We start from the raw sequence: 23,703 nt of genomic DNA, 5'->3' as shown, positions 1-23,703 counted from the left end.
ATGCGTTATTTCTGACATTTCTCATATGTGTATTATATGGTTTATAAGACGTATATACTATCTGTCATTGCGATGACAGGTTGTGTTCACTGACAACATGTTAAATAAAAATAACAATAGCGTGCGCGTAGCGCGCGCCTGTGTTGTGCTAGTTCAGAAAAAAATGAAAAGAAAGGGAAATGTACGCTTGAAAGATGCTGAAGTTTTTGTGTGAGATTTATGTCAGATATGTGTGTGTTAAAGAAGATAATATACGTGACAAATTCAAAGTTAAACTTCTGTTTGCAAATATATTCAATTGTGAATTAATTGATATTAAAAGTTTAATTTCAAAGTATATGTTAATAATACAATTGTGGATTAAAATTTGTAAAGGTTAAGGATTGGACAATGACTCTTTTATATTTTGTTGTGTACTGTAGTTAATCTCAAGATATGATTGTCTTAACGCAACTTACCAGTGACTTAACGTTGACGTTCGATAAATCGTCCTCGTCGGAGAGATCGATCGTCTCCGAATGCGATCGCCGAGTACCCGTGTGCATGCTTGCGTCTTGTAAGTTACAGTTCTGATATGAAAAAAAAATGAAACACAAAAAACTCACTGAGCATGCAACGAGAGATTAATAAGCTGTACGTATCTACGATAATTTGCATCGAGCCGTTAGTTTTGCAAATATCAATGACAAAAGTGATTATTACATGCTACAATAATTTTGCAGATTTCTTCACATAATTACATTTCACACAAAAGAAAATTTCTAAAAATAAAAAAATAATTTTAATTATACAAAGAAACACTTAATATCTTATTAAGGAATTAATAAATAAAATTGCAATAAATACTACAATATTACGCAATTGTGACATAAATAGCGTGAATTCTAACTTTCTGTCACTGCAGGAGTTTTATTATTTTCATAATGTCGTTCGATTTTGCGCCTTTCAAACGTCTTTCTCGGAACGGAAGTAAAAGCTTAAGTTTAATAACTGCAAAAAGACGAAGAGCCACGCGACAAGACCGTAGCGATCTCGATCAATCGTCCCACTTAATACATAGCTTTGATATCGATTGCGATCGCGTATGTCAGATCGTCGAGATTCCGCGAACACAGTGAGACAGATAAAAAACTCGTTCTTATCTGTGCCGACGAAATCTGGAAAAGCCGACGTGCCGCATGCAGATGAGAAGACCGAAAGCGCGAACTTCCGGTTTTCACCGGCGCGATCGCTCGATCGGTCGAAGCGACTTACCGCAAGAGCCACGTGATAATTAACGTGATAACGGTGCCACTTATGATCATTTCATATACGTTGTGCCGCATTAAAGGATTGCTTTCAATTATATTTTTCGATAATTGTCGATTGTCAATGACAAGTGACAATTAAGACTTCTCGATATTTTCGCGGCCATATTGAATTCGAGTCAAAAGCGAGAAAAAAACGAAAAAGTTTTGTATGCACTTTCTGTGAAAATAAAAGATTATTTCTGTATAAACGCATATGAAATCAATAGAGCACTCGTAAAATATATCGAAAACTCTTCTTTTGATTCAACAACAAAACTGAGAATACTCAATGGAATCGAAACATAAGCTTGTTACAAGTTTTGACAACTGTCGAATCATACTTTGATTTTGCGTTTCTTAAACTAAACTATACTTGGAACAAAATTACCGGTTTATTTTACAGATGTGCTTTGTCGAAGTGATATATCTACCTAATTCTAACAAAAAAGTGCAAACAGCGCGAAAGATCTCGCGCTTTCTATTAGTTCTCACGACGATTCTTCGATGTCACTTTGATCGTCAAATTGAACCTGACGCTTAGATATCGAGGAGCCTTAATAAGAACAAAAATCACGCTAATATAAATACATCCTGTTATAGATAAAATAACGTGACAGAGAAACGTAACAATGTGTATAAATTATGTGACATGTATAGGATGTCTCAAAGAGTGAACTTTTAGGTTTTTATTGCTAAAACTTACGCCAAAATAAAATCGCAAAATAAATTCTTAAATTCATCATTATGCCGTGAATAATAATAAAAAAATATATAAGAAAATGAATAACAATAAGAAAATATATGTTTTACCATCAATAAATTAAGACTTCACTCCATCTCTCTTTTCTTTTCTTTTCTTTTCTTTTTTTTCTCTTTGCATAATTAATTTTAATATTAATTTATCTCATAATGTAATAGGGAAAACACTCAATTTTTTAAATACCTACTCATTTTTCTTCAAAATTAACATAAAATTTATTCTACATTAACTTTGATTACATTTTTAATCATGTGTTTTCTTTGAGAAAGATGTCTAAAAGACAATAAGACGTTTTTAAATCGTCTTTTAGAGACATGTCTGGATTCGAAGCTTCAAGCCGCGACGATATTCAGAGAATTGGTACAAGTGAAAGGATGGATTCTGAGACACCCTGTATACTGACACACGCGTCTATCTAACCGATTTATAACTTACCACGGAGATGTTCTCTTTCTCGAGATCGCTCTTCTTGCTTTTCTTGGTTTTCTTTGTTCGCGGCGTGAGGTTCGGCGAGGAAGCATCGTTACCAGCAACGCCCTCGATCTTCTTCTTCTTCGTCTTCGTCCCGCCCTTGGAAGAAGTCACCGCGGTGGAGCTGGTAGTCACCGTTTCCTCGCGACTTTCGCTCTGAGACAAGAAAATTTATACAAATTACATCCGAAATAATGTTTCTTTAAATATTCACATAGTTTTCTTACTTTTCGTATGCGCTAAGAGTATAACTCCGAGTGTTATCAGAAGAAGTTGATTTTTATGTTTAGATTGCCAAAGAGGACAACGTTTAATTCGAGTATAAAAATTAGTCGCAAGTGCAAAAACATCCGAAATATTACATATCTCTAATTGTTAATCGGATAGTTTTCAATGGCAAACAATTAAAATGAAAACATTTTTTTTGCCGGAGATAGCGAGTATACACATCTTTCACGAGTGCCATAGAGAGAGCACGCAGTCTCCTAGAAAGGAATATCTAAAGACTCACAAGAACTAGACTTAGCGTGCGCCAATTGTACTGGTGGGATTCAATTGACTTTATTGTGCACGTTGCGCTAGGTGAAACGCGGTCTTTGCGGTCAGACACGGAAGTTTACGTTGCCTAACTAACACGATTTGCAAGCAACAATATCGATTTCACGATATCGCGACGTAATCTTTCATTCTGATGTAAAAGTACACTATAGCAAAGAGAGAAAAAATGTGTTTTACTATATCGTTCATCTTTTCCTTCTGACGTGCGATTTTCCACTTTTGTTTTACTCACCAAATTGTGCAAGAAATTTGAAAAAAATTAATAAAAAAATATAAAATTAATTTACGTAATATCTGCCGCACTAAAAAATATAATTTCTATTTAATTCGATAAAATAAAATTATTTCATATAATATATTTATAAATTTATTTTATATTTTTATATAGTAAACCAAATAAAAATTGTTTGTGACCCGAAAAACTCTGTTCTAACAAAAAACCTTGTTTATTCGAATATTACTTTGCAATATGTGATTCTTTTTATGATCAGACTTGTGTTCCCAGTGTACGTCATTCGAGATGTACGTGAGCGTGCATAACACGATCATCCGCACGTTAGAAAGGTACGATTTGAGACGGAATATTTGTTTAATCGTATGGTTTCACCCGCGGGTGGAACTAGTCCGATATTGCACGCTGCAATTAAAGCGTCGCCCGCCTACGTGATTCTCGGTCCGACTCATAATTGTCCGACTCGTAATAACGCGAACCGCGCACGATAACGCGCTGAGGTAACAGAGCAATTATTCGAGAGAACTGCGAGACGACACGAACCGACTAAAAAGAAACTTAAAATTACACAAAAGTGTTACTAATCTGATTAGAATTACTTTGGAAAACATTCTTTTAACTAGAATTCTAAATTGTAAAACAAAAACATAGAAATGTTATTGTTTATTTCTCTAACTGTCGAATACGATAATCGTGTTTTGAAATATTCCGTTCGGAGCACGCAACGGCTTGTTTTGAGAGCGAGTATCGCAGAGTCAACTGATAAGAGTGCCGAGTTTTCATATTCTCGACGATTTATGCGTCGCGACGTAATTTGCCCGACAGGTATGACCAACCGACAAGGAAGATTTCCGATAAGCTCTCCTCCTTCTCCTCCGGAAAGCAATATTCCGGAACGTATGAGTTATGCGAGTATAGCGCAAAAAGCGTGACATAATGCGACATAATCTTTGAGCGCAACATTCGAGACTATTAATTATCTGAGTCGAGAAATCGTAGCACGATCGAAACACAATTTCGGTCGGTCGCAGTAACGAATACTTATTTATTTTCAATCGAATATCAGTGAAGCGTATTCTGTATCAAATCTAATTTTAGTGCATGTGGGTCTCGCGTCATCATTCTCGAAATTAATGTCGTTTATACAAAGTGATTAAAAAACAGAAACTTTACGTACATGCTAAGTAATATTTATAAAATTGCGTCGAAACAAAACAAGTAAAAAACCAATATCTTGACTAAGTTGTTAAATTTATCCTCTCATGATTCTTCCATATAATTAGAACTCTCTCTCTTCTTATACTTGCATTTTTCAATCCAATTACAAAAGCAGGATTCGAGCACATACTCTGTCTCCATTAGTCGCTTATCTCAGGAACCGGAAGAAAGTTGCGTTTTCCACGCTACTCACCGAGAACTTTCACGCGGAAGCAATCGCGATTTTGCACATCGATCACATCACCACCGATTCACAAACTCGCATCACCGCTGTACTTTATTCGACGTTGCTTCGAGCTGCGGCCTGTAGCATCTTCGCCGACCACGTACTCCGAATGACGAACGAGCGTCTACCTTGGCAACGAGGTCGACGAAAGCCGATGTGGAACAGAAGAAGAAGAAAGAACAAGCCGGACTTGAAGCGCGAACGGGATGGTCGACGACCGAAGCGAGAGTGGGAGTGAAGCAAACGAACAGAGAAAGAAAAGTAGACGGAACCGGAAAGGAAAGAGAAGGACGACGCTCGTAAGAAGGGAACGGAGGGAAAAAAGGCGAATGTTCTTGCTCAACGACCGTGTCGTCTGATGCCGACCTCCCCCGCTTGCTTTTATCGCAAGCTGCACCAGGTTGGAAGGTCAGACAATTGTCGTCCCAGGTCGTACCTGATCGATGCTCATCCTCGGTACGCAGGAACGCAAAGGAACACCACACACTGGCAAATGCCGCAGAGGTGTCTGAAGCAGGTTTTCCCGAGGCGAGCGTGTGTTTCGTAACGGGTTCAGGAAACCCGATGCTCTCCAAAGCGTGGCACGAGCTTCCCGACCGTCACCGATTGGCCGCTGGAAGCGGACACGTGGAGCCGGTTGGTCGGGAAAGAGCTCGCGGTTCTGTTGGACGAGCAGCGGAACCCGCAGCGATCCGAAGAGGAACGTTCCAGGAGCGAACAGCCGGAGGAAGAGTAGTCGCCGCGCCGTTCGTGAGATTGCGCACGATCGACTTTGATGCGACCCCGATCTGTTCGGCCCTTAACTAGTAACATCCGTCTAGAAAAGACGGACATTCTTGATTCAAAAGAGAGATCTCGTTTCGTTCATCGTAAATGTATGTTGAATAAATCAATTATCTCTCTATTTTTATACATATATTTTTTTCAGCAAATCATCCTACTACGAAACGCACGAGTTTAAAAAATAGGAGTTGCTCATTAGTAGCTGATACAAGACCCGTATCGTTTAAAAAAAAAAATTATAATTGGCAACGGCATCAATAGAAATATCGCGTTATATCCGCACAGACGTTCTCGGAATCGCTTACCTGCAGGCTGCGCTGAAAAAAAAAATAAACGAGATTAATCGCCCTAACGCGCAAAAACATGCGTAGGAGTTGCATAGAGCGATGGTGCAATTAGTCTTGCGGGAATTGCTAGGGAGAGTGGATCCACAATGAGCTTACAAGAATTATTCAACGCAAACAGCCTGGACACAAGTTAAATTATGACACCTGTATTTCTCTTGCGCAACGTGCGCAGTGTGAGCATCCCGGACGTGTTTCGCGTACCACGTCCGCGACTCGTCTTAAAAGCGCAAATAATCCCATACATATCAAGATACGTACATATGTTGAATTTTTAGTTTAAATGTAAAGTTAAATAGTGATATAACGTCATTTGCTATTAATAATATCATAAGCATTGATTATTAAAAAAAAAGCGAACACTTACATCACAGGCGTTAGAAACATCGCTCGTCTCTGTCTCGTCTGGAGTGGCGAGAGGCGCGCGGGGTGACGCGAGTAAATCGTCCTGTTTACCCTCGCTATCGTTTTCCGTAACGTCGTTCAAATAACTATGTTCCGCAGCAATCGACATATCCTTTTTGTCTAGCTCCTCGGCGTCGGCTGCCGGTTTTGTGGCCTCCTCGACTGTAGTCCACGAGTCGAGATTCTCCGTTTGTTCGACAACATGTCTTTCCGAGAAGATTGTCACGCTCGTGTCCGACACTACGACTTCCGTTTTTTCGATGAAGGTCGAGTCCGACGCCGAGAGCTCGCTCGAGGACTCGTCCGGATTCTGCGTGTCCTCCACAACGTCTTTGGAGTCCTCGGCCGATTCGTTATCCAGGATCAATTCTGTCGGTGTCTGCAAACCGTTTAGCGGGACTTCAACAGATAGTCTTTTCTCAACGGCCGCATCATTCTCGTAATATTCCGTTTCAAGACATTTCTGTTTTGAATTATCGAAATTTATAGATTGATCGGTGGATTCGATCCAACGAGAATCCTCTTCAATTATTTTAGAGGGTGACGTATTATCCTGCAAAGGTGTTATCTTTTCTTCTTTCTCGATGTGTTCACTGAAATTATCAAGTTTATCGCTCGTGGAAGACTTTTTGAGAGAGTTTTGTTCTTCAAGAATTTGTTCCTGCTGATAGTTAGCTTCATCAAAGTTGTCAGAAAACTGGCCAGCTTGCTGGCTCCCGTCCGAGAGCGGTGCCTGCTCGCTCCAGGTGTCCAGGACGACGTCCGTGTCCTTCTTCTCCTGATCGATGTTAGGTTGAAGATCCGCGTCGTCCAGCATTTTCTGCCCCAGCTCTTCCTCCTGTTGGTGCTTATCTTCGAGACAAGTCGCAGGAGTTGGCGAAGGCTGAGAACCTGTCTCATCCATCAAAGCGTACGCAATGTTGCTGGAGTCCGGATCGTTCATGGACGGCACTGTGTCCTTGACAATCTGATAATCCTCACTGTCGTTGCTGTTGACGGCTTCGTCGCGACTCGATTGATTATCGTCGGTTACTTTTTGAACAATTATCAACGCCGCGTCAACTTCCGGCTGTTCGACAAACACCTGTTCCTCTTCCTCATCTCGGAAGCCTGTCGGTTCCGGTTTCACGTCGTTAACGTTTGCGTCTGGAGACACATGACCGTTCCGATGGCCGTAAGACTCCTCGATCAAAGAATAGTGCTCGCTCTCGGCTGCTATAAATTCTGTATTAATATCTACCGGATCTTGCCGGCGATCCAAGACGATTCTCTTGATCGTATCCGGCTGAGTGACGATTTCCTCGGGCTCTTCGGTGTCGGCGACAGTTTCATTCTCGTTCTTGTTTGAGCAAATCCTGAGCGCGAGCTCGCTCTCTATCAGCTCCTGCAGACTCTTGTCGTCGCTCTCGAGCTCGTTACGCGTGTTATTTGTGAGTATGAGATCGTCGTCGTCATCGTCGCACAACGAGATTAGTTGGTTGTTACTCGCGGTTAGATCATCCAAATCAATCAAACCGTTGTTAGATTGAACACCGCACACTTCGTTCTTCTTGTTACTTACTACATTGATCGACTTCTTCGTCGCCACCTCCGACATCGTGGATGCGATCCCGTGCGATCACACCGTGGACGCCTAAGAAAGAAATAATCAATTGTTTAACTGCACGTTTTACAATACAGAATTAAAATAATAATTTTAAAAACGTTAATTATACATCTTAATAATATTAATCACATCTAAGAATATATGAAAATTTATGAACGTTACTCTGTAGATTAATACAGAGATGAAACTGGGCAACGGGAACGCGAAATGTAGGACCGATAAATAACACTTGTGAACAACCGGTTTACCTATGTAATTTCGAGCTAGAAAGTGCGAGATAAGATAAAAATTTGCCGGGATGCGCGAGATTGTAAAGCGAAAAAAGACGTAAGAATTCGTATGTGAGTGTGTAAAATTAATGTTTGGATAACGAAAATGCGTGAAAATTCAATAACTTAATAAATGGTTATTTCGCGCAAAGTGAAAATGACGTCTATTAAAATAGAAAAAATATATGATACTTATAAAATAAATAATATGTTTCTCGTCATTTTTTTTTATATAAGAAGAAAATACAATTTACACAAAATTAAATTCTCTACAGATGTTAAAATTTTTGAAATATTTCAAAAATTTCTCGCGTATTTTGTGATCACACGCAACAATAATAAAGTCAAGTACACATAATTATAATTTATCAAAAAATTCTTAGTGTTCGCTAGACATATCGTGAATGAATTTATGATGTTATTTCTTCGGCGCTATGTTCATCGTAACGCGACTAGGTTGTCATTTTTCACTCGGCATGGTATGCGCGTGTGAATCCCATCTCTTCGATCCGCACACTTGACTTTCTCTGTGGACCGTATCGGCGCGCAAAGAAAGCTCTTCAGGGACGCGCATGGCAAACCATCTGCCACTCGATCAAGTAGCGCCGGTTTATGGTTATGCAAAATAAAGCCCGCGCATAAAGTGGTCGCGCAAGATCACGGTCAAAGAAATATATAGCGTGCTTGTTAGGCAACTTCTGCCGTTCAAATAATGCGCGCGACGAAATTTGTTATCACGATATTTTGACGCGATTAATTCGAGAATATATAAGAGGCGTATAAGTAGCTATAAAGTAGCATAGATGATTTGTTTATTTACATATTCTGCATATGTAATATTTAATAATTTGTGCATTTTTTACACATGTATTATCTTTTTTGTCTTTTACTTTGTGTTCGACCTTTGTTACTGTACTAGCGTGAGGAAATATTTTGCGCACGCGCAACACTTTTGAAGATTCCTGTCTTTTATCGAAATCACGGAAACCATCGCAACTAAATACCCCTCTCTGCTGTCTTATTCTTCTCACACGCGAATGCACGAGCATCAAGTCCGCCAACGATATTAACGGAAGTTACGCCTATATAGAACTTACTAGTCGCGACTTGCAGGCCAGCGTTGTTGGCCGGCAAGCCAACCTCCTATTATTAGCTATTCCGTACGTCGCGCATTTATGCCTCTCAGTGCGACGGAATGCAATTTCAAAATATGAAATTCATAATTCTTGAAAAATATTTTGTGATAAACTTTCAAGGAAAATGCGCGTTATCATCTTGATAGTTTAAGGTTAAATCAAAGTTGCAACTAACAAGATCAAAATTGTATAAATTTTCTGTTTTTAATCTAGAGTCTCTTCCAGGAATCTCTATTTTATGCGGCTCTCAATTTATGCATCGTGTCTTACGAAAGAACACACGAAGTTTTTCTTTCTCGGAGGTAGCAATACATGCGCTCTCTCCGGTATAATTTGACAAATTCCGTAACATACATTTCGAGCTGTAAGAGTTTATAAACAGAGAACTTAGTAGCCGGCTCGAGGTTCCGTCGTAAAACAACACTAGTTCAAAATTAGAAAGTGGTACTTGACGAAGAGTTCGTACCTACACCGCGCATGCGTCGACTTTCCATCATATCGCGACGAAACAATATTTGAAAGTCCGCGCGAAAGTCAAAGATCGCTTTGCTCCGTACGTTTGCCTCATCGCTTCGTGCTTCGTCTCTTCACGTTTTTCGCACTGTTTAATTTTTCGTTCTCTTTCTGTGTTCACGTCCATATCTCGCCTTTTCTCCTCGTCTTAACACTCTCTGCTCGTTTAACTCGCTTTCTTTTTCTCTCTCTCTCTCTCTCTTTCTCTCCTCTCTTGCTCGTTCCTCTTTATTCAACGTTTTACCGAGGTCGTTCTTCGGGTTCACGACCGAGACTACGGAGGTATTCTGTCCCTCTCGCTTCTGCTGCCCCTTCATCTCCCTCTCCTCTCTCGTCCTGCTACTTCTCGTTCTCTCGTGTCTTAGCTTCCCTCTCGTTTTTCAGCCTCTCTCTATTTTTAGAATGACACACTACCGCGATTCAAAGACGCGCGCGCTCGGACGCGTATCACACAGTCCTCGGAAAATGTTCTGTCCAAATGCGGCGAGCAAACGAGAACGAACGTTACGACAACTTGAGAAGGAAAGGAAAAGAGACAAAAACAAGAAAAAGATTTTCTCTCTTGGTTTTGCGAACAGGTGAACTTGCACCCCGCCACTGTATATCATAAGATCGAGTCAGTAATCCTCGTCACGACGAAGTTGCGAAAAAGTAAAACCTCACAAGATCACAGACGTCCAACAAGGTAAAGAAAAACTCAAAAAAGAGTTTTGAAAATCAACATTTTTAGAGAAATCAACATCATACAAGTACGAGATGAAAATGATCGAATTGAATCTTGACTGCTTTTCTTGTTCGAGAATTCGCGCATTTACAGCCCGTACTAATTAACTTACCGGCATAACCTGCGCAAGATTAAGAGATTGAGAGCTTTTGCAATTTCTCGCTAATAAAAAATAATTGATCACGCAACTGTATTTCTTGCAATCAAACATTCCTCGAGAATTCGTAGGATCGACGCGCGATTTACGATAGATCGAGATCGGAACAGCAAATATAATATAACGCAAATTGCTGTAATAAATATAACCTGTTTACGCAATTATGCGCCATTAAAGAAAAATTTTCTCGACGTTGATGTTCAACTAGCAAAGTTGTTTATTCGAGAATCGACACGAGCGGGGATAAATACACGCGAGAATGTTGTGGATCTTACATTGTATCTACGTCTGTCTCTTTTCGTGCCTGCTTAAAATGTTGCGATAGCATTAAAACGGCGCCCGCTAAGTACACCTCCGAGCATACCAATTTTATGGTGTGGAATTTATGGTGGAGTCGTCGGAAACGCAAGGTTTGCTTGTTTCTTCTTAAAAAGATCAGTCATTGCAATTAAATTCTTAAACTGTACACAGTCTTCTCTTGCGAACTCTGAAGTCGGCCAATAAATTAATGCAACCGCGCGACTGTACTTTCTACAGATCGATTTTATCGTCACGAATATTTCTGCGAGTGTGTGTGTAACTGTAAAATAGCAGGTACTGCACATAAAATTTCTACAAATTCAAAAGCATTTAAAATTTTAAATATTACGGTTTTAATATATTTTCTATTTATTAATTGCGCGACAAACGCGAAATAATTTCTCTTTACAAATCGACACTGTCAAAGTGAATTAATCTATACATGTCATTTATCTGTGGACAAGCGATGATAAACGAAAATTGAAGATGTATTCTCTTCATTTGCGAGCGAGATGTTGCGCGCGTCATTTACATCCACTCGTTTTAGTGGGAATTACACGACGTCAGACATAAAACAGCGATTAATCAGAAACGACGTAATTTAAAGGATACGAAACGTCAAATCCTGCGTGTACAAAATCATCTTCGTTGAGGGACAGCGTGTGTCTTGGGAAGATGTAATAGCTTTCCGGCCGTGATCAATAATGCAAATTTTATTTCTCCACCTCGTCCGGATCTAATGAATAATGCAAATGCTTCTCTTTTAAGACTCGGATTGATTCTAATAGATCTTCATCTCAATAACGTTGTTTTCGGGATAATATCACGTTAGAGCAAGTCGATCCAACAACGCGCACGTTTATCTTGCACGTCCGTGATAAATTAGAATTCCAGATCGTTAGAGAGCGCACGTTTCACTGAATTAATTAGGAAAGTATTTTTATTCGATCGTTCGCACAAATGTTTATTTTAATTAATTTGTAAAAAATATTAATTTTTATAAATTTATTTTAATTTAATTCATTTCCATCATATTAATATCCATCTTTGCGCACCACTTTCTCTATTACGTTTCTCTTGAGTCGTCTCTGAAAAACTTTGATCTGCGAAAACGCAGTGCACGCTTACGCGAAGATCTTCCGCGTGTCTCATGCGTCTCCGCGATGTGTGTGCTCTTTCATTGCACAAGTCAAATACATAAGGCGCGGTCCAGCGCTTCTCTTCCGCTATCTTTCTCTCTCCCGGATGCGTGCGCGGTGTCCCCTTACAGATTTCTGTGTGCAACTATAATTAGGTAACCGACACCAGGCCAGAGAGGCTGCAGGAATCCCTGTTAGCCGTTCAGCTATGCCGGGGCGCGGAAAGTGGCGCGCGCGAATATTTTCGGCGTGAGGAAAGCCGAAATTAAACGGTCGTCGGCACTTTTACCGCGCGCGAGCCTCGATATACTTATCCGGCCTTACTCCTCGCTCCCTCGTTTCCTTCACGTTCTCACTCCTTTCTCTTTTGCTCTTTTTTCAATTATATTTTGCTCGTTTTCCGAATCTCTCAATACGCGATTTCGCGCGCACACTTTTGATTCGTTCATAAATTGCCCGTGTTCTTAAAAAAGAAACCTGTCTGTTCCTCGGATATTTAAAGCGTGATCCGCCATAGAGCTGTTCGAAGAATTTCGTGCGATTCTTTCGCCGAATAATATCATCATCACGCACGATGAAAACGACATTCGTTGGCGCGTCTCCAGTTTTTATTGCTGCGCGCCGGAAGACTCCCGTGTAGGACTTCGACCACACGCATTTGCGAGGAACGGATTACCGAGATAAAGTTCTATGTCAAGGCCTGAAATCCGATCGATCCTCGTTGATCACGGATAGAAAACATAGACGACCGTGCCAAACGGCGGCGACACACGATCGCGTCGTTTCCGGTTTTACGATTCAATCTCGCTATTTTGTCGCCTTCTCCCTAAGTTCTATTTTAATCGCATGTGTGTAGCGTAAAATTTGCGATGTGTTTGCTTGACTTTTATATCCTATTCTCTTATTTTAAATTAACATTTAAATTTTATTTACAAAAAAACATTAATTTATACTCGTTGTGTTTTTACTCATAATTAACATGTAAAAATTGTCTAAAAACCTTTAAGATTGATATTTCTCTAAGAACGATGAAAATTTGAAAGAAACTTGACGACAAAATCGGCCGAGACGTAGCCATTCCTAAATATCGCTCGGCGATGCGCGCAGCGTATTTTTGGAACGAGCAAATATTTAGGTGAAACGTTTCGCGAGGTGTAGCCGATACGAATGGAGTGTAAGACCGCAAAAATGGGATGCAAGCCCTTCTCGCGCGCGATGTTGTCGAACAAAGAACACAACGCTGATTTACGACTTTAAATCTCTAGGCTGGCATATATAAATGATACGTCAACCTTTGAATCTTTAGGTGCAGAATCCTTTCTTCACAGAGACGCTGTAACAATTTTGCAACGCCACAAACAATCTCTAATTAAATTTACTTGATTAGATAACTTAGTAAACTTTTCATTTTTCTCAGTTATATCGTTATAGTTTTCTCTCTGCGCTAGAGGAATGCGCATTAATCAAATATCTCGCTTCGTCGCCTTCGTGATCGTTCTCCCTCCGAATCCAGAAGAAACGCCTGTGTAACGGCTTTTCGGCGAAACGTTAGCTGAAGTGCGATCTCGAGCATGCAGCTCCGTTAACGCAGAGTACATAATTTAATAATAACGCGTCGTCGCGATTTCCGACAACGACCGGCGAGACGTGTCGTCGCTTCTGTTAGCGGGAAGCGTGATTTTTCGAGCATTGTTCGACAATTAGCTCGTTAACAGATAACGCCGAACCGAGAGTGCGCGTCACGCGTGTCGGATGCGCGACATTTTACTACCCACACTCCCGCTCTATTGCGCGCGTTACGCACATAATGAGAACGTCGCGCCGCGATCCTTCGCAAACGAACTGTATATGCACGCTTAAGCATTCTGCAGCTGTCGATCGCGTGAACACTTTGTTTCGAAAATAGCTGCGAAATTGACGGTCATACACGCGCCTGCTTTCTCGACCCGCGCGAGACCAAGAAGAAGCCGCGAGAGATCGTTTCGCGACGCGTTCCGCTCGATGGACGTTTCGTAATTCGATCCTTCGACAGTTTCATGCAAAATTACATCATAAAAACAATATAGAAATGTAGTTATACTAGAATAAAAATACCACAAAACCTACCTACAATGTAAAAAATCTTAAGTATATTCTCATCAGATCGCACATAAACGATTTGTGTGTCAAATCAATATTTTCACGAAACTGTTCGAACATTTAGCAGATATGTATATTTCATGGGATGTCGGTGGAGAATATTGCAGCATTTACATTTTATTGAAAACTGCGGCATTAACTTGCAAACTAGAGTCTGTAGGGAGTTTTAGCGACAGTGACGCTATTGGCAACTATTCTCTTTGTTCGATAAGATTAAAAGTAAAATTTGTTTCTTTTGTACCTCCCTATTACAGTTTTGTTATCAACAAAAAGATAACAAAAACAATGCCGAGAGTATATATTAAATTTAACGATTGTTTTTGTTTTTTTGATTACGCAGCATTTGTAAGTGTCCTCTTATAAATCTCAGTGTACCGTGCTGAATAAATGTAACCGGATACTACATTTTCCACGAGTACGTGGGTCACTTTTTCTGGAAATACCTTACTCATGACACGACGCGCGACGCTCGTCTGCTCGCGAGCTCGCTTTTCCGCAATCCAAGTGAGCTCGACGCCGATAAACGCGGCCGGTTTGAGGCTACGGAGCTGAGAACGGCGAGTTCAACGACCGCACGAGAATCGGCATTCGCGGCATTTCGCGGAACGAATAAAGATGACCGAGCGAGCCGTGTCGTCAATTACCGGCGATCGCGTATCGCGGACAATGAATGAGAGTCTCGTTCACTTCGCTTTCTCAGTGGCGACGAAAAGCAGCGGAGGTTCTTCGCTTGCACGAGAAAGCGCCCAAGGTCACCGGAAGCGACCACATCGTTCTCTCTCTTTCTCTCGACCGGATATTCATCAACTGGTGCAAACAATACCGTAAACGAGAAAAATGCAAGGAAAAAAATGAGGCTTACTACATGCGGATTCGCGCGCGTAGTAAACTGCAATTAACGCGCTACTTCTTGAAAGAATCGTTCGATCGGCGAAGCAACGTTAGTGTTGTTTTGCATCGATATCTTGTTGTTTAATACGTAAAGTTGCGTTAAAAAACTAAACTGTTGAATAAATATTTTATTAAGATAATACACATAGATGACTATATAGAGTATGTAAGGCCAATGATGAATCGAAAACAAAGTCCAGGAAGGAACCTGCCAACTAAGGTTTTATTTTTTCATCTTGTTATTTTATTCTTGTATACATTTTCCATTTTGTTAGTCAGTATTTTGTGGAAAAATAACATTATTTTAACGAAAACAACTAATAAACAAAGTATTAATATTGTAATCCGACATAGAGAAACATTATTTTTGCTCTTTGCATTCCAAAAGATCATTTAATTTGCCAGAGCAGCGAGAAAAAGTTGTTGTATCTCATCACACTTGAAATTACTGTGTCATATATCCGAGTGGCTTGGGGAACGCTTAATGGATTCAAGGATTAACTCAAGGAATGACTTGGAAAAATATTCGTTTCCGTCGGGATCGGAGGTTCGCGCCACGCCACGTGTTGTACATTATAGCTGCATTTTACATGGTCGACGTGCAAGCATGCGTTGCATCTCGCGGTTGTGCTTCCTCGCTCCCGAGAAGCGTAAAACGTGTTGCAAAATTTGAAATCGCAACGTCACCGACGTGAACAGAACACCTTGGTGAAATTTAATTAAATCTCGTTGGAGCACCTTATTTGTTAAAACGCGCTATCTCGAGTTATTTTTCTCTTGATTTTTCTTTCTTACAGCTTTTATAGGTTCCGGGCTGCATCTTTAATTTGTGGAAATCGATTGGTCGAAATGCGTTTGGATGTAGAAGAATACAAAAAAAAAAAACATTACGCATCAATATCAGCGTTTCGCTTCCGTTGGCCGTTTGTTATTCCCTGTTTAATTTATCGATCATCTGTAAGATATGATTTTCCAGAGCAAACGATCCGATCTTTCTCCGACAAAATTAGCTTTCATATACTTACATATATTATCGCGGACTGGACGCGGAAGAATGCGGGTGGTTGCAGGTTGCAAAACAAACGAGGGACTCACGAGCAGTGACGCGCGACGCGATCGTCATACCACGAGGAAATTAATGAAGCGCGGCGCATCGCGTGGACAGGAGGAATGAAGCCTCGAGAAGGAAAGCTGACGCTTTATTTCGCAGTCGGCGGTAGCCGCGCTCTGCTCTTCGAGCGTTCTGTGAGAAACTAGAAGAGCAGAGTAAAGAAAGAGCCATTTAGCTCGCGCTCGCTGTTCACACGCGCCTTCCATCTTTAATCGCTGTCAATTGTTGCGTTAACAAAACAAACGAAATAAGAAAGGGAGAGAGAGAGGAAGAGGCAATTCGTGGCAAGAGATTTAAATGCCAAAACACGTTTACGGAGCAAATAATATAGACTATCTGTGGCATAGGTTGCATGGCGTAATGGAGAGCTTGTAAATGTTACTCTCATGTTTTCGTATAAATTTTAACGCTCGCGTAATATACATATATATTATTATTATTATTATTATAAAAGAAATAAGACTTATAAGAGTCATGCAAAATATTTTTTAAGTGTAAATTAATACTTATTGTAATTTGAATGAATGTTTAATTCGCAAGTCATATCAGATGTATGGTTTTGCATTTTGCATATAGAAATAACCTCTTTACTATTCTGTGAATTTAATTTGAAAAAACCATTGCGGAAAAGCAACATCTTGGCCAGGAGCCTAATCCGAACTTACCGCATTCCGTACGGTCATCTTATCTTCGCAACGGTTCAATATGAACAGTATCTAAATGCATTTTTCGACTAGTAAATTCAGACGAATAATCGCATGAGGCTCTATTATTATCTAACTTATAAGAAAAATAATTAGGTCTAAACGTAATTGTCACAAAACTGTTTTCAATACTTCAATAAATAAATCTCTGGTGTATAAAGCGCGCTTTTATATTATACCAAAGCGTGAAATAAAACACACGCTTGAAAATAAAGAGCTTTTGAAACACAAACTCGTGAAGAAGGAGAGATTCTCAAGAGACTTCTCGTGCCGCGAGTCGCCGGACCTAAGAACCTACGAGTAGATTGAAGCGTTCAGCCAAATAACCGCCCGTATAAATAGACGCCTGTCCTCGATTTCTCGATGAGCAAATGAGCCGGATGCCGAGATGCTTAATATCCAGCAGATGGTTAACATAGCACTTTGATTCAGTATTGATGAAGCTTCGAACGGCGTGAAAAAGTCACGCATTCACGACTGCCAAGTCAGCTCGAGGTATATATGTATCCACATCGAACGTCTGCTTTGGTTTGACAGAGTATCAAGTTCGACATCGAAATATCGAACGTTTGTGCGGCGAATAAATCGAGTGCATTTTGCGTCATAATGACCACTTTGTTACTGAACTCTTCTCAAGAGTTAGTTACTTTTGACATCTTTGATTGATGGTTGGACACAATCATAGCAATTTTTCTCACCGCCTCATCTTCGTGAAAAATCCAATAATCGATCAAGTCTACATTTTACATAAGCTCGAGCTTTTAACCGAACTAGTTTCGATATACAATACATGGCATACGCGTTGCTCAGCAATACTGGCGTGGTTGCAAGAGGTGGTTCCAATACATCTCGAGTTGTGCGCGCGAATAAATTCGCTTCCTAGAATATCGAGCGAGGCGACTTATTTCATTACATTGCTGAACAATCGCGCATTTAAATTCTACTTGCTACAGAGCCGCGAGTTGGCGAATATCTTACGTTCAGCTGAATCGTCTTCTTTCCATGAAGATACACCCAGGCTCCGTTGCAGAAACCTGTTTATCACGTTTCCGAGCGCACATACGGTGCATATCGGCGCATTGTTGTAACGATCCGCTCTATCGTTAAGTTAAGTGAACTTAAGAGACGGAAACCGATTGCGCCCGAGGAACAATCACGGAGTCGTAAATTCTCTCCTCTCTCTCTTTTCCCTTGGTACCATCATCAATAGATTCCGCTTGTTCGCAACATTATCGCGCGTTTTAGTTCAGCAAAGCTACGCGAAAAGCATTCGCACGGAGCACTTGTGTGTATATGCGCATAAGTACACTGCTAAAGTCAAGACGCATCAACACTAGAATCTGGATAATATATTTTAGAGGTGACAAAAATAATTACTTGCCGATCTGCACTGAAGCTCGTTCTTCGTCGCAATGGGTCGGTGACATAGAAATCTCGCGCCGCGGGATTGAGCCGGTTTCGATTCCTGAACTCGTGCTATTTACAAAACGCTACCGCGTATCTTTAGATTACGTTCTTCGAGAAGAAACTTGCGAGCGACCAACATATCGAGGCAGGTATGCGGCAAATCGCATTTGTCGTTGGCGTGGTTTCGTCTCAAGGCGTCAAGGCAAGGATGAGCCTGCGTTTTCTTCGGGGTTATTGTGCGCGACACTATTCGCGTAACAGGTTTTGCGTTATTTCACGCCTACGGATCTACATTCACATAATAACGACGGTAACAATAGGCGACCGCTTCTCCTGACGTAATACGCAGCGCAGATGATATCTTTTGGACAATTTTCTCGTGCGCGCGCACGAAACAAATTCAACGCGATTATTATCAACAAAATTAATTGATCGCTCAAGAGTGTCACTTGATTTATTTTTCCAACTGTCATTCCGTGACAAAAAATAGATGTCCGATCGTTGCACTTTGATCTGTTTTTCTAAATACAGCCACTGGCACGTCGCGTACCGACTCAAATTAGTGTCGCACGATCATTGGCACGATATGTGTAACGCTATATATAAGTTTAATTATAAAGCTTCACCGATTGCACAATCGCGGCGCACGTCGAACACACGCGGCCGTCTTTCTGTCCGAGAGTGAATATAAATTCCCTACCGGTGCATTCATTACATGGCCCTGAGCGCGGTTAATTACCCTTGCGCGCGAGTCAATCAACAATATAAAACCCCGGCCGGCGTCGGCACGAAAAAAGACTCGCAAAACGATACCCCGACTGCGTCTTACATTGCTTCTTTTTCTCGTTACTTACGAATTAAGGAGCTTAAAAAGTAGCGTGCGATCCGAGGGACTATGCGTGCGCACGCATATCTTCGTAAATCAACGGCAATTGATACGTCGATTAAGTATACGGTCCGGCGTGGGGACCCTCGCATTAGCGGCAAGATGACAACAGACCCTCCTTAAAACAATTATTACGTTGTAAAAGAGAGACGCGTTGATTGTCGTCAGAGGTACTGCTGCTTTTTCTTACTTTGCATCACTCTCGTCGTTTGAATTGATAGAACTTGAAGAGAAACGTGCGATTTTTTTCAATATGTTTCGGCCACAAACCACCTATTAACATGTACAAAACATTCCAAAAAATTTTATCTACTAAATTAATATTTTTATCTTACTGCCATGACGTAACGTAATGTTGCGATATAACGTGCGAATGAAATGCAACTACTCTCATATATAATTTAAATACAATTTATATATGCAACAAAAAGTGATAGTAACGTGAGGAAAGCAATGAAATAGCCGGCGTTCCAGATGCATTAAAAGTTGCACACTTGAGCGAATATTGCGGGAACGCATCACATTTTACGGTGCTGAAAAGACCTAATATCGACTAATGGTATTTTAAAACATGTGAAGGTGATATTACGTCTTTTCGTTTCGTTCGATAATTCCTACGAATACGTGACAGCAAAGAGAGCCGCGCGCACTCTTAATCGATCAATTTGTTTTATATACGTTTAATTCTTGGTTAACGAGAAATGCCGTACGGAGATCCAATTCGCAATGCACCGCCGTTTTTCCGACCGTTCTTGAGCAAAAATCTCATTAAAATATTTGATGATCACAAGAACGCTCGCGAAATCAAGCGGTTTTTAAGAAGAGATCAAACATCCAACGAAACAAACTTTTTATAAATTAAAAAAGAGCAAGATTTAGATATTCAAACGGATTATTATTAATCGTGAAATAGGCGGTATTAAAAGATCGCGGCGAAGTAATGACACAAAATATCAATTTCAAAGATCTCGCCGATGCGCATAAAACAAAAACATAAAAATTCCGAACAAACTTTTTTATTTTACATAATTCTTATCCTAAACGTGTTGTTCTCTAAACATCCTGTACATTTTTTCAGACAGTGAATCTTACACCTTATTTTTATGCTCTAAAATTTGTGGATAATTATTTTTTCCAGTTTATCGATGAGCACGTTTCTTTTTAAGATAATTGATTAAATAGTAGGCTATCTGAACGCTTCACAGCAGCTGTTGTTTTTTCAGCGATATCGATATCTTTATTGATATTTAATAGATTAATGATTATTTTATTATGGATTCTGAATAACAGACACTTCATGGAGTAAAAATTACAAATTGTGTTTTCCACGATTAATTACGTTTGCCGCTATTTACATAATACAATTTTATTAACATTAAAACGATGTGAACAAAGAAGGTATTATCAATCAGAATCAACTCGAGACAACACAATATAATTACTTAGGAGAAATAATGTGAAGATCTTAAAAACTTTGTTATTTTATTTTTAGTTGGAAATCTTGTTATTTGAGCCGGAATTGTTTTTTTGGGGGGTTTTTTTTTGTCAAGTAGCTCGCTGATATTATTTTGTCATTACATTCGTAAGTGAACTTTCTCACTTTTGCCAGCTCGCAAAAGTGACGCGTTGCGTACGGTAGTCGCTACCGGGTTTATGATTTCGTTCCTAAATTTACGCATGTCTCTATATATCCTGGATTCCGAATAAGTGCCGTTCGCACTTGCTTACGCAGAGCATTGAACAAGAGCCAAGAAATTTTCGGTAGTTCTCGCAAAGGTGCAAAAATCTCGTGGTAAAAAACGCCTTGTATACAGAAATGTTTCCTAGAATTTTGGTAAATTTTCTTTGCAAACGCACGTAGAAAACGAACGCATCACCACGCGTCAATTGTATTTGTATGATTATTTATTTTAAACATTGTTCGCGAATGAATCAGAGCAAATGCATCACTGTGGTCCGCGATTCTTGGCGATTAGTCACGATTACCGTTTTCGAGCGTGACAAAGCCGTTCGAACGTAAGAACCGGCTCGAACGTTTCGTGTCCGTAAGACACAACATAGCGACAAAATTGCCAATTGTCGAGGACGGCAAACTTTTCAAAATAAAAAGTTGAATGGATATATATGTTGTTCTAAATCAAGAAGAGAAGACTGAAGAGTCAATGCCACAGAGTGTGAGTAAGAAGTAAATTTCAATTTTTTTACAACACAATATTTAAAATTTCCAAACATTTATTTTGAACATTTTTAGTTTAAATACACCAGTGATATTCGTTTCTCAGTTTTCTTTTGTTTTATTTATTTATTTACTCTCGGTTAGAAGAAACCTTTTGATTTTTAATTTTCATATTGTTACAGTTGTACGAATGTCTCAACAAATTTCTAAAAACGTTATACATACTTGTTATTTTGTCATTGTTGGTGCTTCGTGCAATCGTCGCGCATTCGTACATCGTGTTATTCGGTCGCAGCCAGATTCTGCCAAAAAGCTTGTCAGAGTTGTGAGTCACGCTTATCCGATTAAGTTTCTTGTAGGCGGATTTATTTGAATTTATGCTTAAACGTCGCGCGAAGAAAAAAAAATCAGAACATCAGGAAATTCATCTTTACATTCTTCTTTATGCATTATGTACCGGTCGAAAGTTCTTCGCAACTAATCTCCGGTGTACGAGGAGTCTTTCCATTCGAGCGGACGTCGTGACGAGGAACTGTATCTTCCTACGATTTAATCTGAACGGTTAATCTTTCCGCGCGAACAGTTGCTTTCGATCTATACGCGGGCGTACAAAACGGCCGTTCATTTTTTCACGACGCGAATCTGCCAAGCTCGATCGCTCGCGGTAACAAAAGTTTGAAATAACTGTACGCCACGCGAAGAGCGGTTTGAGAAATCGCATTTTGCTTCTTCTATGTATATGCAAGCAAGGTGCCCAAGAAACAAGTTCTCTTCAATTGTTTAAGTAAATGAAAGAACTATTACTACAAAAGAGAAAAAAAATTTAACACAACACGAGAATTTGACATGACATGATTTGTGTTATTAAAAATTTGTCGTTGTTTTTTAAATGTTATGAAGTCGATACACAAAAACATGCCAACGTATACAATATGAATGACAACTTCTGTGAATTTTCGGTTGTCTATATTGAATTCGCGTGGCGAATGCTTTTTGTGCAGTGCTTATGTAAAACGAACCGAGATACAGACACGTCAAGCGACGACATAAATTAGACCTGTCCCTGTTTTGGAACGCTCGTTGCCGGAAATAGAATATCTCTTTAGAACCCCCGGATGCTGATTGCGCAATGAATTTACGAAGAAAACACTCGTGACATGTAATCAAAAGTTGTCGCGAATTTTTTTTAGCAACATATTATAATTTATTTTATTAATTTGTTTATTACTGCCATTCACGATAGATATAACTTATTTTAAATCTGTATCGAGTATGTATAAGTAACGTTTTACTGCTTTTTCAACTCCAAACTTTCGGAAAATGCGGATAAATATTTTTCATTTAATAGAGAACTTTTATGGTATATTTGCCACGTATTCTTTAATGTGTCATTGAGTATAGAAACAGTTTTTGTGCAAGCACACCTGTTCGGACACAGTATTAAACCGTGAAGCACGCTGTAGACGGTCACCCTACTGTGGCTTTCATGGTTGAGTCAACGCGAAACAACACTTTCGTTTGACGAGGACCACTCTGCGTCGATCGAAATGCATGCGTGCTGATTCACCCCTGTCTACACAGTTACTCTCACCCTGCCTTGCAACCAACGAAAATATACCAAGCGCACACGATAAACTTTAAACTTCCTTACGCGTAATTTGAGATTACAGCTGTCTTGTATAAGTTTAAGAATAAACACAAACATATTATTCAAGAATATGTTGATCAAATCTTTTTTGCCTTCTTACAACATTGTGTTATAAAAATTAAGATATACCAATGTGTGATACATTACGTTCTCATAATTAAATTAAAAACATATCTTATGCTAAAGAATCAAAAATAAAAAACGATTGTTGAAGTTTTACTTATTTACATATTTAGATTTTCAAAATATATTTGAAGAAATGTTTAGAAAAATGTTCAAAATGTAATTCTTCTTTCGAAGAAGCGTAGTTTCGTACAAGGTTGCGCAAAAATATATATATCTAGGCAGCTGAAAAGAAACCATAAGAAAACAGTAATGACATTAACACCGTTCTCATCATATGTCAGTGTGTCAGCACTTAATCTAATGACTATAGACTTATCGTCAATCAACGCGTATATGCAAGCACCTGAACTATATAAATTACTTCGTAATTGCAATCTATTGGTTTTTATTGTGCATTGTGTGTGTTTTATGATATACAAGTTCGAAACTCTACGCTTAGGCAATGCGAGTCAGTATGATAAATATACACGGCGCGTAAGTCGAAC

The 23,703-nt window shown here is 39.7% G+C and overlaps 1 protein-coding gene across 9 annotated transcripts in view; it reads right to left on the bottom strand.

Annotated features, from left to right (window-relative positions):
• Positions 1-23,703, bottom strand: part of LOC109858150 — a 50,107-nt gene that overhangs the window by 18,925 nt on the left and 7,479 nt on the right. For 6 of the 9 annotated variants that reach the window (XM_020435134.1, XM_020435141.1, XM_020435137.1 and 3 more), the window contains exons 2-4: positions 6,249-7,919; positions 2,485-2,676; positions 459-569 (exon numbers count right to left, since the gene is read on the bottom strand). In XM_020435134.1, the coding sequence (XP_020290723.1) occupies positions 459-569; positions 2,485-2,676; positions 6,249-7,883 (1,938 nt within the window). In that variant the 5' untranslated portion in view covers positions 7,884-7,919. The remainder of the gene's footprint in view (positions 1-458; positions 570-2,484; positions 2,677-6,248; positions 7,920-23,703) is intronic. The other 3 variants (XM_020435136.1, XM_020435139.1, XM_020435142.1) reach the window with 1 other exon arrangement.

The sequence above is a fragment of the Pseudomyrmex gracilis genome, unplaced genomic scaffold, assembly GCF_002006095.1.
Source record: "Pseudomyrmex gracilis isolate BER0280 unplaced genomic scaffold, ASM200609v1 scaffold_190, whole genome shotgun sequence".
NCBI lineage: Eukaryota > Metazoa > Arthropoda > Insecta > Hymenoptera > Formicidae > Pseudomyrmex > Pseudomyrmex gracilis.
Note: the sequence above shows the minus strand (reverse complement) of the source record. Positions and strands in the feature narration are given on the sequence as shown.